The 15410-nt window shown below is 39.7% G+C and overlaps 1 protein-coding gene across 5 annotated transcripts in view; it reads right to left on the bottom strand.

Moving 5' to 3' along the window:
- NDUFAF7 (NADH:ubiquinone oxidoreductase complex assembly factor 7) overlaps positions 1 to 15397 on the bottom strand; it is a 36100-nt gene extending 20703 nt beyond the window's left edge. For 3 of the 5 annotated variants that reach the window (XR_009521467.1, XR_009521468.1, XM_060026812.1), the window contains exons 1-9: positions 15303 to 15397; positions 14831 to 14994; positions 10842 to 10922; positions 9769 to 9879; positions 5951 to 6164; positions 5073 to 5131; positions 4275 to 4385; positions 1561 to 1704; positions 61 to 234 (exon numbers count right to left, since the gene is read on the bottom strand). Coding sequence is in view for 3 of the 5 variants with exons in the window: in XM_060026812.1 (XP_059882795.1) it covers positions 61 to 234; positions 1561 to 1704; positions 4275 to 4385; positions 5073 to 5131; positions 5951 to 6164; positions 9769 to 9879; positions 10842 to 10922; positions 14831 to 14994; positions 15303 to 15354 (1110 nt within the window). In the remaining 2 variants the exon portion in view is untranslated. The other 2 variants (XM_060026813.1, XM_060026814.1) reach the window with 2 other exon arrangements.
- Positions 15398 to 15410: the final 13 nt, after the last annotated feature.

Consider the following 15410-nt stretch of genomic DNA (forward strand, 5'->3'; position numbering starts at 1 on the left):
TTTATTGAAATAGTATGAAATTAAAATATTTAATAACAGTGAAATAACATAAATCATTACCTTCAGCCGGACATCAATGCCCATATTTCTTAAAAATGTCTGCTGTTTTATTGGACCCAGAGAAGCTACTTTCCCCTGGGACATTCTGCGCAAGTAACTGAAGTCCACGTCAGCTGTGAGGTCTGCTGTTCCCGGGGCAATTAAGACATCATGAAGCCTGTGGCCACAAAACCCCTTGAACATAATTTTTTGAACGATGAGTTTTTGTACCTTTATGGTTATCATTATCAAGATTAAAGAAATGCTACCATTTTAGTACATTTTACATAACAACTGTTAAAAAGGAAAATATAGCCAATATCAGTGGTTTACAAACTCTTACCAAATAGCACGCTTTCTTCAAATGAGATGCTATGTGGAAAACCCACTATAAAGTGCTATGTTATAGTGCCTGAAGATGCTGCCTTTGACAGTTGTTTAAAATTTTCATTAATGCCCATGGTGATGAAGTATAAGAGAGAATTCTCCAGATGAATTCAGGTTACCAGAACCTAGATGGTGTTTTACAAAGTGTATCCATCAACTATATGCATCAGAATCACCTGAGAGCAAAGTGACTATACTCCAATAAAAATTATTTTTAAAAAAATCACCTGAGAACATGTTACTGGACTCTACCCAGACCCAGCAAATCAGAATCCTGGAGATAAGCCTAGAGAATCAGTGCTTAAAGAAAAAAAAACTCTCCAGGTTTTTCTTTAAAAGAACAAAGTTAGAAACTGAGAAACACTGATCTAGAAAATGACTTAATAACATCTAGTTAAATGTATTTCAGTATACTTTAATTAAAGTATATCGAACAGAATTGATCATATTCCAAGATAGCTGTCCCTAACCTTTTTGGCACCAGGGACCGCTTTCGTGGAAGACAATTTTGGGGATGGTTCATGTGGTAATGGGAGCGACAGGGAGCAGCAGATGAGGCTTCGCTCACTGGCCTGCTGCTCACCTCCTGCTGTGCGGCCCGGTTCCTGACAGGCCGAGGACCACTAATGGTCTGAGGCCCAGGGGTTGGGGACCCCTGTTCCAAAAGCGTAAGAAAGGATGTTTAGGAAGGATAAAACAATACATCTGGAAAGGAAAAAACGTGTTGAAAATATGACAGAAAAGGTTTGATTACAGTAGCTAGATCAAATCTATAAAAAGTAACAATGTTTTTTTAAATGAAGGAGGGGAAATTTTTAAGAACTTTTAAGAAAATCTTTCAATTTGAATTATTCAGGTGCTTACTAGGATCTATGCAAACCTAGGTTCTGCAACTTAAGGAATAATGCGGACAATCCAGACCCTGTTCAAAGGAGAGGTGGACAGTAAGATACAGGGTTAAGGGTAATTATAACAACATGGATTAATTATAAAATAATGTAATACAACAGTGCTAAGCACTGTAGAAACCAAAATAAGATAAAGATCTTCAGTGAGCTTCAAACCTAACAAATGACAACTGTAAGTAAACTACCAGTTAAATTCTGATAAATCATGTGACTGAATTATACATACTCTGAAGGTATCTGTCTTAGTTCCATCATGACCATAATCAGCAATCAGGGCAGCACCTCCAGTTTCTGAAATGCGTTGAGAAAGTTCCTGAATAATAACACCAGCATCAGGACACACTTCCACGTGATCCCTTGTTTCATCACACTAGTAAGGGAACAGTTGAATCAAAATACATCATTCAAAAAACCTGTTTCCTTACGGTTTTTCTACAATGAGCATTTCTTAGTTACAATAAAAATGAATTCCTTCTCAGGGCTTCCCTGGTGGGCCAGTGGTTGGAACACTACGCTTCCACTGCAGGGGGCGCATGTTCAGTCCCTGGTCAAGGACTAAAGTCCCGCATGTAGCACAGCCAAAAAAATTAAAAAAAAAAAATTTTTTTTAAATAAAAAAATAAATTCCTTCTCAATATGAATATGTTGTCTACACTCAACTTTTCACATGACATCCTTTCTATTATACAGAACTCCTTGGTTCTCTGATATCCATTCAGTTTACAAAGATATTTTAATTTTAATGCCTTTTATAGAAAGGCATATGCCCCGTCAACCCTCCAGATGGCTAAGAACATTATCATTTTATTTATGGTGATTTTACTTCTGTATCGTAATTCATATAAATATATTCCACTGGGTTGAAAGCATGGAAAAGGAATTTTTGTCTGCCTAGAACAGTGTCTGACACATAGAGACACTGAAAAGTTGTGCTGGCAGAACAAATGATATAAATCCAATATAACAAAACAGACCCTATTAAAGCAAGTATATCTGCCTTCTTAAGCGGGAAAAGGTACCTCAACGATATGCTCTATATCTAGTAATACCAGCTTATAAACTAGTGTCAATGTACCTGAAGCCCTAATTTCCCAAGATGTTCAACTAAGGGTCCTCAAGAAGTACATACTAGCTTAAAACGTGTATTGACAATAAATAGTAATTCTTACCAACTGGACTAGCAGATACGAAATTTCACTAATTCCTATGATAATGAAAAAATTTTTTTCCTCATTGTGCAAACGTACATTAACTGTTGCTCCCTCCTAACACCTAGTACAAGTGAAGTACTGACCTGCTCTGATGTCTCTGCCTATAATGGCACAGGTCTAAGAGGTACACAGTCAGGCAGACTCAGCCCTTGAGTCTCACCTCATCTCCAGCTTACTAGAGACAAGTTACTTAACCTTTCACAGTCTATTTCATATACTAGGCTTATTGTGAGAATTAAATGAAATAATAAACCACTAAGCCTCCAGTGCTATTAAATAAATTACTGTGGTTTGACTATATAAACCATGGGGTCAGCTGCTTCAGGCATAAAGTGACACGACTCAGCGTTCCATGCTGACATTCTTAATATCCTAGACTGCTCTTCAAGACAAGAGATTCCATTACCATTTGCTCCATCCAAATGAGAGGGAAATCATCACTCCCTTTCTCATAAGTGTACACTATTCAAGTGAAGACCTAAAAAAAATGAACTCCCGGGGGGTTAGCTCTCAGGAGCTTTATGAATTTGTTTCTCACTCAGGTAAATTAGCCAGACTATGAAAAAGTAGAAATGCTCACAAGCACTTAGGCTGACATTTTAAACTTAAGCTTTGCAATGAAAACGTAATCCATAGGTTTACGTTTAAAAGCTCTTCTGCTTTTAAAATCGATAACTTCTAAGGTAGAAATTCTTAGTTATGGTCCAGAAAGTAGAAATCATCTTTTTCTGAGCTCGAAAAAAAGGGAATAAAACAGGCAATCTAAAGCGCGAACATTCCTGAGAAGTACAGGTGTTTTGAACGTTTAAACTCAAACCGAAGATACACAGGCTCTTGCAATTATTCCTTGAGGACAATAGAAAGAAGGAGTAATCAAATTTTAATTTGGGTGGAAGCATGAGAAAAAAGGCATGCTCTAACAGTAGCCCAAAGAGAGTGATAATACAACTTACCTAATAATAGTTTTGAGAATTAAATGAGAAAATAGAGTAACTGGGGCTTCCCTGGTGGTGCAGTGGTTAAGACTCCACCTGCCAATGCAGGGGACACGGGTTCGAGCCCGGGTCTGGGAAGATCCCACATGCCGCGGAGCAACTAAGCCTGTGTGCCACAACTACTGAGCCTGTGCTCTACAGCCCACGAGCCACAACTACTGAGCCTGCACTCTAGAGCCCACGAGCCACAAATACTGAGCTTGCATGCCACAACTACTGAAGCCCGCGCACCTAGAGCCTGTGCTCTGCAACAAGAGAAGCCACCGCAATGAGAAGCCTGTGCACCGCAACAAAGAGGAGCCCCCATTCGCTGCAACTAGAGAAAGCCGGCGCACAGCAACGAAGACCCAATGCAGCCAAAAATAAATTTTAAAAAAAAAGTAATACATACAAAATATTCAATAAATATTGTTATTGTTACTTTACACTGTACTACATTGTTTTCACAGATACATAACTTCCTGTCAAGTAGACAATATTGTCACCATTTGATAGAGAACTGAGGTAAACAGAGACAGTCAGGGACTTGCTGAGTAAGCACTTACTTTCTTATTACATTAAGGTCACACAGCTAAGAAATGATTTGAACCCAGTCTCCTGACTCTAAATCCTGTGCATTTTCACTATTAATAAAAAGCACCTTTCATGTTACAAGGAACTCTAAAATACTAACTCAGAAAGTAAGACTGAAGATTTGGTTGGCAATAAACTTAAGAAAAAAAAATTATTCCTACTTGTATGAAGGCTTCTGCTGGGGTGGCACAAGGCGCCAAAACAAATCTCAGTTTATCAGAAACCTGTGGATCAATATCAATGAGTACTTCTCGCCATCCGTGTGGTGTTTTCTAAACACAAAATAACACATAAAAACAAATTTTTGCAAGTTCTCAAAATTGCCTCTACCAAAATAACTTTTCTCCTCTTATCATATACAAGATAGATAACTAACATTTACAGAGCACTTTACCACTTAAATTATTTAAAGGCATTACTTCATTTCCTTTTAACAGTATGAGTAGAATGATAGATGCAAACTATTAATGCTGTTTAGATAAGAAATGGAGGAGGAAGTAAGCTACATGGAAAGTGCCCCAAAAATGGAAAACAGACTTAGGAGGACTAATCAGAAGCTTCTGCCAACAAATTACTACATAATGATATATACTCTTAACCCTACAAGTTACCAGTACATGTGCATTACCACCAAATCTTAAATCTCCTCACAGAAAGAATGAAGAAAATTTTTAATTTTTGGAATTTAAAAATAGTTGCTAAAAAATAATCCTTCATTGCACTATAGTGATTTACTATCTTACATTCTCATACTTCTTTATCCCAGAAGAATTAAGAATCCTTAATATCCTAAGAATTAAGAATTCTTAATATTTCACTTTTGCCTTTCAATTATTTATATTCATCAAACTTCCAGATATAGCTAACTTCAACAATAATTAAACACCATAAATGTTTATTCTTACAACATAAGGCCCTTTGTTATTCAATTATAAATGTGACTTCTTTCCCATCAATACCTGAAACTTATGCACAGGAAGAACATCGAAAAATTCATGTGCAAGATAAAAGCTGTACTCTATTTAAAAACAGAAGAAAAAAAATTAACATTTCAGCATTTTCAAGGCAATCAATTGGTTGTTTTGAACATTAACAAAAAGAAAATGCATAGTTCTTCGTAATGGAACTTGTGATGCTTCCATAATTATAATTTCCACAGAATCACCCACCTCTTCATGGCAAACCTACTGTGCAGAACATACATAGGAACAATTATTACTATTCCCATTTTCCACATAGAGGGTCAGAGAGCTGAAATATCCCAGTTATCAGTTTAATGTTTTATTCATCACCAGGCCCAAAAGAAATCAGAACTCAAATTTGTTAGCTGGAAGAGGATTTGAATTTCCTAAAATCATCCAAGACGCTTAAGGCCAGGAATGGCTGTGGTGCCTTGGCCAAGGTCAGACCACCACTTTAGGTTTGAGCTGGGGCTCGTCAATATAACATTCTCCAGGAGTGAAGGGATTCTCCTACCACCCCTTGCTTGCCTCTAGGCAAGTAAGGATGATCAAAAGATGAGATAATTAAAGTAAACTCATTTACTAACACTGCTTCCTTCGGGCCCCACTGCCTTGGGCTACTTCGTCATCAGTACTATCTGAGGGGTAGGGAAAAAATAAAAAGTACAACCGAGATCCATGTTTTGGTTTTGGTTTGCTTTGGTTTTTGCAACACCACATGAAATTATTTTCTAACACAATGCTGTTCTCCATAGGTAAGGGACTTGGCAGCCCTAACTCAATCTACTACATTGCTCTACAAGGTTGTGGTCACCCAGCACTACTGTGAGGGGTTGTGATCAAAATTCTTTCATTAATCAATGTAAAATAATTACCTTTTGGAACATCTTGCAGATCTCGGTACCAGGAAATTGGAATTCCAGACTTAGTGACACCTTTCATATATACTGGGGATCCAGCATTTCGCTCTAATAGGACCTTCTCTTCAGTCACCGTTAATGCTTGAATCTCACTTAATTTTTGGCTCACTTCTACCAGATGTATTGAAATGTCACAGTTTTTCAGCACAGATGCAAGCTGACTGAACACCTAAATATAAAAAAAAGAAGAAATCGGCAAAATCTTGTTGAGCAGATTTTAGGTTTTCTAACCATTTACCTCAATAATTTGCTCATGTCACAGCAAAAGTAATAATTGGTTTCAGAGAACCTCACACAAGTCACTCTCCAGCAGTCTATGAGCATCATAACCTACCGGAGTTATTAAACATAGTCCATATAAGAAACAAACAGTACATAGTACACAGTACAGTTTGGTTTCCTACTGATAAAAATTAGAATTAGGACTAACAAATGAAAATAAAAGCTTTAGCATCCAATAAAAACAATGATTCAGATTAGGGAGTCTAAAAAAAGACCCAAGAAATAAAATGTATATAGCCTTGATTTTTTTTTAACTTTGAAAAAACAGATTTATTACTTATAAGACCTGAAAATTATTATACACATCACACCTGGGGCCACACAGCAAGTTCATGGGTAAAGAGCTAGGCTTGATTTTTAAAAGCTGCTATGGGGGCTTCCCTGGTGGCGCAGTGGTTGAGAATCTGCCTGCCAATGCAGGGGACACGGGTTCGAGCCCTGGTCTGAAAAGATCCCACATGCCGCGGAGCAACTAGGCCTGTGAGCCACAACTACTGAGCCTGCGCGTCTGGAGCCTGTGCTCCGCGACAAGAGAGGCCGTGATAGTGAGAGGCCCACGCACCGCGATGAAAAGTGGCCCCCACTTGCCACAACTAGAGAAAGCCCTCGCACAGAAACAAGACCCAACACAGCCAAAAATAAATAAATAAAATTAAAAAAAAATAAAATAAAAATAGAAAGCTGCTATGAAGGGAGTATCCCAAAGAAGATCATTGGCTAGCCACTGATACAGCAAGTAGGGCCCTAGAAAGTGATGCGAAAGTCAAACTGCTGTATCTCAAGTGATTAGGCCAGCAAACCTTGGGCAGCAGGAGGCTGTGGCAACAGCTTGAAAAAAAATAAAGAAAAAAAGAAAACGAAAAAGCTGCTATGCCTACAAAATAGTCTCACCCCTGAGATGATCAGACTGTATCCACAAGAAATCAGATTTGAATGGCACTAATTACTTGACAGTTTAACTCTGAGATTCTTTCCCATTTTCAATTTCTTCTTAGCCACACACATTTTTTTGCTACTGTAAACATGAGGAAAAAAAGGACTATACTAATGTTTTATCAATATCTTAATGCTAAAAATTCAATGCCAATTGCATAAAGTACATCAATATATTTTTCATTTGAATTTAATACTGGTGATTTGCCTCCTACTTTTGAGACATGAATATGCAGGTACAGACTGATTAGGACAAGGCGACTTTTCCAAATTTAGTTTTGAGATGAAACTATACATAGAAAAACTTCTCGCCAAGAGAAAAATCCTTCAGAAATATGATCAAAAATAAAGTCTGTAACTACACCTTTGGCTATTTTCTTTACATTCCTTTAAATTCTTTGTTTTTTTAAGAGTTCTCAGGACTTGATCTAGGGAAGCATCCTTTAGACATTTTAAGAGCTGTGGGTATAGTTTGGTGCATATAGTTTGGAGCACGGAATTCAAGGTAGAGCACAGAAACAAGTCTGATTGTGAACTTCTTGTACTGATAAGAGGGTAGCTGCCAAAGATGTTTCCGCAGGGGAATGATAAAGCCAAGCATTTTCTTTCCAAAAGACAAGCATAAAGAATGGATTATGGGGGACAGGGATTAGGAATTTGGGATTAACAAATAAACACTACCATATATAAAATAAACAACAAGGACCTACTGTATAGCTCAAGGAACTATATTCAATATCTTATAATAACCTATAATGGAAAGTAATCTGAAAATATATATATAATCACTTTGCTGTACACCTGAAACACTGTAAATCAACTATACTTCAATTAAAAAAAATTTTTTTAAGAAAAAAGAGCTTTGGGCTTAATTTTTAAAATTCTTGAAACAAAATATTGTTTGAGAATCTTATTAAATATTTTATATTCAAATGACTTTGCCAATTTAAAAAGATACAAAATAGAGCCCTGGAAACATAAATCAGTGGGTTACCCCCACCACCAAAAACATACAATATAATAAGGATTCTTATTTGTCAGATATTTGTAAATTTTCTTTGAAAAAAAAATCCTTCAATTCTTAATTTCAAGCAGAAATCATATAGCATCAAGAAATTTAAATTTCTTCTTTTTTTTTTTTTTTTTTTTTTTGCAGTACGCGGGCCTTTCACTGCTGTGGCCTCTCCCGTTCCGCAGCACAGGCTCCGGACGCACAGGCTCAGCGGCCATGGCTCACGGGCCCAGCCACTCCGCAGCATGTGGGATCTTCCCAGACCAGGGCACGAACCCACAACCCCTGCATCGGCAGGCAGACTCTCGACCACTGCGCCACCTGGGAAGCCCAAGAAATTTAAATTTCTTTAAATTGAATATGCATTTTTTTTACACTGATTTGTCAGGTACACACAAAATAAACTCACAATTTATTTTGGAACATACAATGTAAGTAACTTTGATGTTAGTAGAATATGCCCCGTAGCTATTCATAGGGGTTGTACCAAAATATACTTACAAGCAGTACATGAGAGTTCCCCTTGCTCCCCATCCTCACCAACCAAGGTCTGACAACCTTGGTGTTGTCAGACTTTCTAATTTTGAGGGTACAGGGGTTACTCACTGTGATTTTAATTTTCATTTCCCTGACTACCAATGAGTCTGAGCATCTTTTTGTTTTCATTAGCCACATGGATTTCCTCTTTTATGACAGGCCTGTTCACATCTTTGGCGTGACTTTTCTGAGTTATCTGTCACCTTCTTACGGATTTAAAGGAGATCTTCGGGGCTTCCCTGGTGGCGCAGTGGTTGAGAATCTGCCTGGTTCGAGCCCTAGTCCAGGAAAATCCCACATGCCGCAGAGCAACTAAGCCCATGGGCCACAACTACTGAGCCTGCGAGCCTAGAGCCCGTGCTCCGCAACAAGAGAAGCCACCGCAATGAGAAGCCCTCGCACCACAACAAAGAGTAGCCCCAGCTCGCCGCAACTAGAGAAAGCATGCACAGCAACAGAAGACCCAACGCAGCCAAAATATAAAAAATAAATAAATTAATTAAATAAATCTATAAAAGAAAAAAGTTCTTTATGTATTCTAACTACCAGTTCTTTGTTAGTTATATGTGTTACAAATAACTCCTCCCACTTTGTTTTGTCTTGTCACTTTCTTTATGGTGTCTTTGAAGAACAAAATGTTCCTAGTTTCTTTAAAGAACAAAAAAGTTCTTAATTTTAATGTATTTGAAGTTATTAATCTTTTCCTTTATGGCTTCTGCTTTTTATATAATGTAAAAAACTTCCTCAGAAGATGAATATATTCTCCCATAATATCTTCTAAATGTTTTATACTTTTAGCTTTTACATTCTCCCCTCACCCCCATTTTTTAAGATTAGAAACATAACAAGTAATGATTCATTATATTATTTTGACATTACATTTTAGCTGAGAAATATGAGATTAAGGAGATAAGACTGAAAACCAAGGAAATCAACAAAGTTTTCAAACTCAGTCAAAAGTAACAAGGGTCAGGTACGTGAGACTTTAAGACATTCTTTTATTACTTACCCTCAAAATATCTCCCAAGAGGGTACCCCTGCCTGGGCCCAGTTCCACCAGTTGGAAAGCTGCATTTTTTCCAGTGGCTATCCATTCACTGATTAACCATATCCCTAGGAGCTGTGACAAGGAAAGAACTACATTCAAGCATTATAAAGCATAAAAGTATACCACAATATAAAACTCTATGTAAATAGACTTTACGCAGGAAGGCAAAATGTTTCCTAACAACCATACACGTTATTTAACATGTTAATATATGTATACGCACACAGGAACTTCACTGGGACTACAGTACAACACACACCACTTAGGAAGCTTAATAACAGAAGAAAACACCTAGTTAAAAGGCAGCCTCTACTATAAAAGGTCCCATGACACAGATAAGAGGATATCACTTACTGAAAGGTACTAGTATTTGAAAGCAAACAGACATATGAAATATGATTCTGCCATTTCTTCATATTCATGTAATTTCAATAATTACATGGCTTTAAGTCATAATATTTTTTAATGCCTAGATTTTTCTTCCTTTTGTGTACTATTTTCTATTTCTAAAGTGATCAAAGGTTATATATGGAAATAAATGAACTAGAATTCCTGAAAAGAATTCAAAGTTCTTAAGGAGACTTCTACTGTAAATACAGCTAAATAAGGGGTATAGGCTATAGAGTGCATTTTGATTCCACTAATTCCTCAGTATTTTTTATCTTTTCTCTCTTCCTTCTTGAGGGAACTCTCAACCTTCTTCTTCACCTTGCCTGTTGTCTCTCTTTGTCTTTCCATTCTCATTTTTTCATCTGGTTCTCCTCTTTTCCAACACCTTTTCTTCCATTTCTTTTCTTTTTCTTTCCTTCTGGACTTTGTATCTCTACATTTCCTTTTCTACAGTAAGGTATAAACCTTTCAAATGTCCTTGATACCTCTATTACTCTCTATTCCTTCAGTATATAAACCACTAAAAAATTAAAACTCGATGAATCACCGAAAACAAAGCTGTAAAACACTACTGTAGAATACTACGTGATCTACTCTCAAATGTTTGATAATTAGTTTCTTCTAGAGTTTAGGTTGGATATTACCTCCCCAAAGATCTGACTTATTTCAGGTGAAGTAATGAAATCTCCTTTTTCTCCTAGCATGTCACGGTTCACATAATAGCCCTAAGTAAAAAGAAAAAATGGAGAAAACAAATTAATTTTCAAATAAGCTTTTTAAAACACCCCTCCAAAATCTCACATAATGTATACAATGAGATAAACAAGTTATTTCATAAGAAAGTTCTCTCTTCTAAATAAGCAAAATAAACAGCGTCTTTATGTAAATTTTACAAAGTAACAGTCATTTTGCAGAACTGGTAGAAAAACAATCACTCCTTGACTACAAAGGCAGAAGCCAAGCAGGGCCCCTCTCCACACTGCACAGCTGCCCTCCCTCTCCTGCCTCCACACGAAGACCCTGGCTGCCCTGCAAGCCCCTCGCCCAACCTCTCCCACTGTGTTTCAAATCAGCCCTGCCTGCTCTTGAGGCTGCTTCTTGACCTGGGTGCTGGTGACACGGGAGTGTTCACTTTGTCAAAATTCATCAAGCTGGGGCTTCCCTGGTGGCGCAGTGGTTGAGAGTCCACCTGCCGATGCAGGGGACACGGGTTCGTGCCCCGGTCCGGGAAGATCCCACATGCCGCGGAGCGGCTGGGCCCGTGAGCCATGGCCGCTGAGCCTGTGCATCCGGAGCCTGTGCTCCACAACGGGAGAGGCCACAACAGTGAGAGGCCCGCGTACCGCAAAAAAAAAAAAAAAAATTCATCAAGCTGTATAAATGTGATTTTGCATTTTTCTATGTGAATGTTATATCTCAATAAAAAGTTGATTTGTTTGTTTTTGTTTTGTTTTGTTTTTAATTTGCCCTGCCTGGCCATACATCCTTGCCATCGCAAATGTTCTCCTTTCTCCTCTCCCATCTCTCCCTGGCAATCTTCTACTCAGTAAGACTGAATCTGCTCAAATGCCATCTTCTCTGACCTCCTCCTCCAGCCCTCCAACCTCAGGCAAAACCGCATGCCTCCTTTTCTAAACTTATTTCTTTATATATCTAAATTTTTCACCAGAAGGATTAGTCATTTGGAGGACAGGACTATGTCTTATTTACCTTCATATACCAAGTTTTAGCGTAGTGTCTAGCCTTCAAGAAACACTCAAGAATTGTTTAAAATTTCCCTATGCCCTTCAAGCCCCTTCTTCTACCAGCTTACTCTCAGCAGGTGACCTGGGCTCTGGCCCACACAGGAATTAAAGAATGTTATTAAATAGACTTCCTCAGGTTCCTGACCCCATCCAGCCTCCACTGTTCCCATTCTTTCCTTGGGACTCAAAGTCTGAAACACCTACACCTTCTGCTCTTTTCCAAACTTAACCCTGTTCTCTGGCTCAATCACCATTCCTCACATAGCCCCCATGGGCCAGGATCTTTCTATCACAGCTTTCTCTTACAGCTTCAACTTTTCTCCCTCAGCATTAGAAATTTAATTAAGTCACTTCCATCTTTAAAAAAATTTTTTTCACTCCATACAGCATCTCCCCTCTAGCCTTTCTCTTTCCCTTCATAAGGAAGTATTTCAGGGGTGGGGTGTGTGTGTGTGTCTGTGTATGTGTGTGTGTGTGAGAAACAAACCACTCTGGCAGTCTAATGAACACTACAGACCCTTCATAGAATGTTTTTAAATGCACAGGACTTAAAACACACAGGACTAAATATGAAATCAACTGAAAAATACTTATCAGGCTTCCCTGGTGGTGCTGTGGTTAAGAATCTGCCTGCCAACACAGGGGACACGGGTTTGAGCCCTTGTCTGGGAAGATCCCACATGCCGCAGAGCAACTAAGTCCGCGAGCCACAACTACTGAAGCCTGCGTGCCTAGAGCCTGTGCTCCGCAACAAGAGAAGCCACCGCAATGAGAAGCCCGCACACTGCAACAAAGAGTAGCCCCCGCTCGCCGCAACTAGAGAAAGCCCGCGCGCAGCAACGAAGACCCAACACAGCCAAAACTAAATAAATAAATTTATAAAAAAAGAAAAATACTTATCAAATATTTTAAAAATAAATTTGTGATATAGTAATATATATACACCTTTATAAGTGTATTAAAAAGCAAAATTGAGCTGAAGTTCTAATAAATAATGAAGTTTTGAAGTACAGAGAAGTACAATAGTATTTTGAAATATCATGATCACTCTGTTGTGATACGACAATGTCAGTGATTTCCACTGACGCTAAAATCACAGAATATTGCTGATGGTACTGGTTGTTGCCTATGTTCATAATCAGAGAAACACTAAACTTCAGTTTGAGGTTAATGAAAATAAAAGTGTAATTTTTATTCCCATCCACGTCTACAAACCCCCTGATTTCTATTCAAGGATCCCTAGGTTAAGAACCTCTACTTTACATTTGAGTTACCTCAAGGCTTACTCCTGAAAAACCTTCTCTTCTCTAAGTATACTCTCACTGGTTCCTTTTTATTTTAACGTCATCTATATACTAATGATGACCAAATTTATATATGCATGCCCAATCTTTCTCACGAACTCCAGACTCTTATGGCCAACAGCTCACTTACTATCTCCACCTGATGTCACTGCCAACACAATGTACATGAATGCACCTCCTAAAGGTTTCCCATTGCACTAACACGAAAATCTAAATTTCATGAAAGCACTGCATGAACTGGCTCCTCTCCAAACTCATCTCATACTACTTTCCTCACCATCAAACCCTCCCACCCGCCAGTCACTGCCCTGCAGCCACACTGGTGCCCTTCTCTTCTCTGTGTACCAAAGCATTTCCCAGCTTAAAAACCTTGTGTTTCTGGATCCTCTGCTGGGAACCCACTTCTCCCAGACTTTTTGCCAGGCTGGCCCATCCCCATCCTTCAAGCCTCAGCTCAAATATACTGGCCCTCCCTGACCACCTACCTAAGGAACTTCTACAATCCCTATTCCCACCACAGTATTTGCTTTCAGTCCCTATTAACCCAGTTTTGTTTGTTTGTTTGTTTTTTCCTCCCTCAGAAGCACTTACAACAATCCACAATGATCCTGTTTAATTATTTGTTTCCTTGTTTATGGTTCATTATCTCACTAGAACATAAGTGCCATGCTCCATTGTCCACTGCAGTATTCCCAGAGCCTGAGACAGTGCCTGGCACACATGGCGCCTCAATAAATGGATAAATGATGAGTGGACCTCAACTCTAACCCAGAGATGTTTGTTTTAAAACTTCTCCTTATCTGAACTTTTGGTACATTGTAACACTGCATACAGGCATTAAAGGATCTCTTCCATTACGAAACCTCTGGACCCTGAGTCACTCTACTATATCCAACAGCAAAAGGCCAAACGAATCCAAGCATTCCACAGATCTCATATTTCAACCCAACCAAAAGGTGAAACATTCTAAAATAAAAGGACCACAGGCTTTCACCAAGTGACTTTGCAGAGCAGACAAGGAAATGAAGGTCAAAAACCTGTGACAATGCCTAATGCTAGAACGTAAACGCCCAGACCTTCCATTCTCAATGGAATACGCTTCCAGTGCCTGCTGATGCCATCCCAACACAGCTTTCCAGGCACTAAATTCGTATTTCCTGTTGCCTATTGGACATTTCCACCTGAGTCCCACAAACACTTCAAATTCAAAGAGTTCGGACTGAACTCTTTCCTACCTCTACCTCCTCCTGAACTCACTTCTTCCTGAAAAATGACTCCAGTATCTACCATAAACCCAGGTAGGGAAGTCATCATTCCTTCATCTCATAAATCCAATCGGTTACTTCGTCCCCTGAACATCTTCGTAACTTGTCCTCTCTTTAAAGCCACTGCCGCTGACTTGACCCAGCCCTAACCAACTGACAGATTCATTTATGTGTCCCCAGGTCTTCGAGCGTGGCTCTTCCCTTGGAAGGCAACTGCCAGGGCTGAGGACCTTCGGGGTCCTCTCTGAGCATATCCTCCTGGTTCACACCTCGCAGCGCAGCTAGAGCGGGCCTGGTCCCCGGGCTCCCCGACCCATACCTTGGCTGGGTTGGTCAAGACCTCCTTCATGTACTCGGCCACGGTGATGGGACCAGTAGACTTGATTTTGTACATAAGATGCCGCAGCATAGGGGTCACCGGGTTGTTTTCTGCCGGCTCATTCCCGGAGCTGAAGTACTTTCCTCTCCAAAGACAAGTAAAGACTGTAGAAAACACACATTAAACGGCATTTATTAGAAACCTTAGTACTGGCATCTGCACAGCAGCCGGAGTGATTTCAAAGCGGCTTCATCAACCCTTCACCTCGGCCAAAGCCAGGAAAGCGGTCTCGGGCCCTCAGCACGCCCAAAGGGCGTAGCAGGCACACGCTTGGCCCACGACCACACAGCCGTTTCGTGTCTGACGCTGGACTCCAGGCTGCAGCCCAGAGCGCCCCGGAGCCTCCTCAACTGGAGAAGGCGCCCCGGGCGGTTTTCGCGGCAACGGGGGCTCGGGCACCGCAATTGCTTACCTGCGCGCACGGCGCACAGCCGCCCAGCGCCTGCCGCAGCCAAGACGCTCATCCCAGACTCCGCACACAGCTGCGAGCCGCCCGTAGGTGGGGAGTGCTCCTATTTCC

This window comes from Delphinus delphis, chromosome 12 (genome assembly GCF_949987515.2).
Source record: "Delphinus delphis chromosome 12, mDelDel1.2, whole genome shotgun sequence".
In the NCBI taxonomy this organism is placed as follows: domain Eukaryota; kingdom Metazoa; phylum Chordata; class Mammalia; order Artiodactyla; family Delphinidae; genus Delphinus; species Delphinus delphis.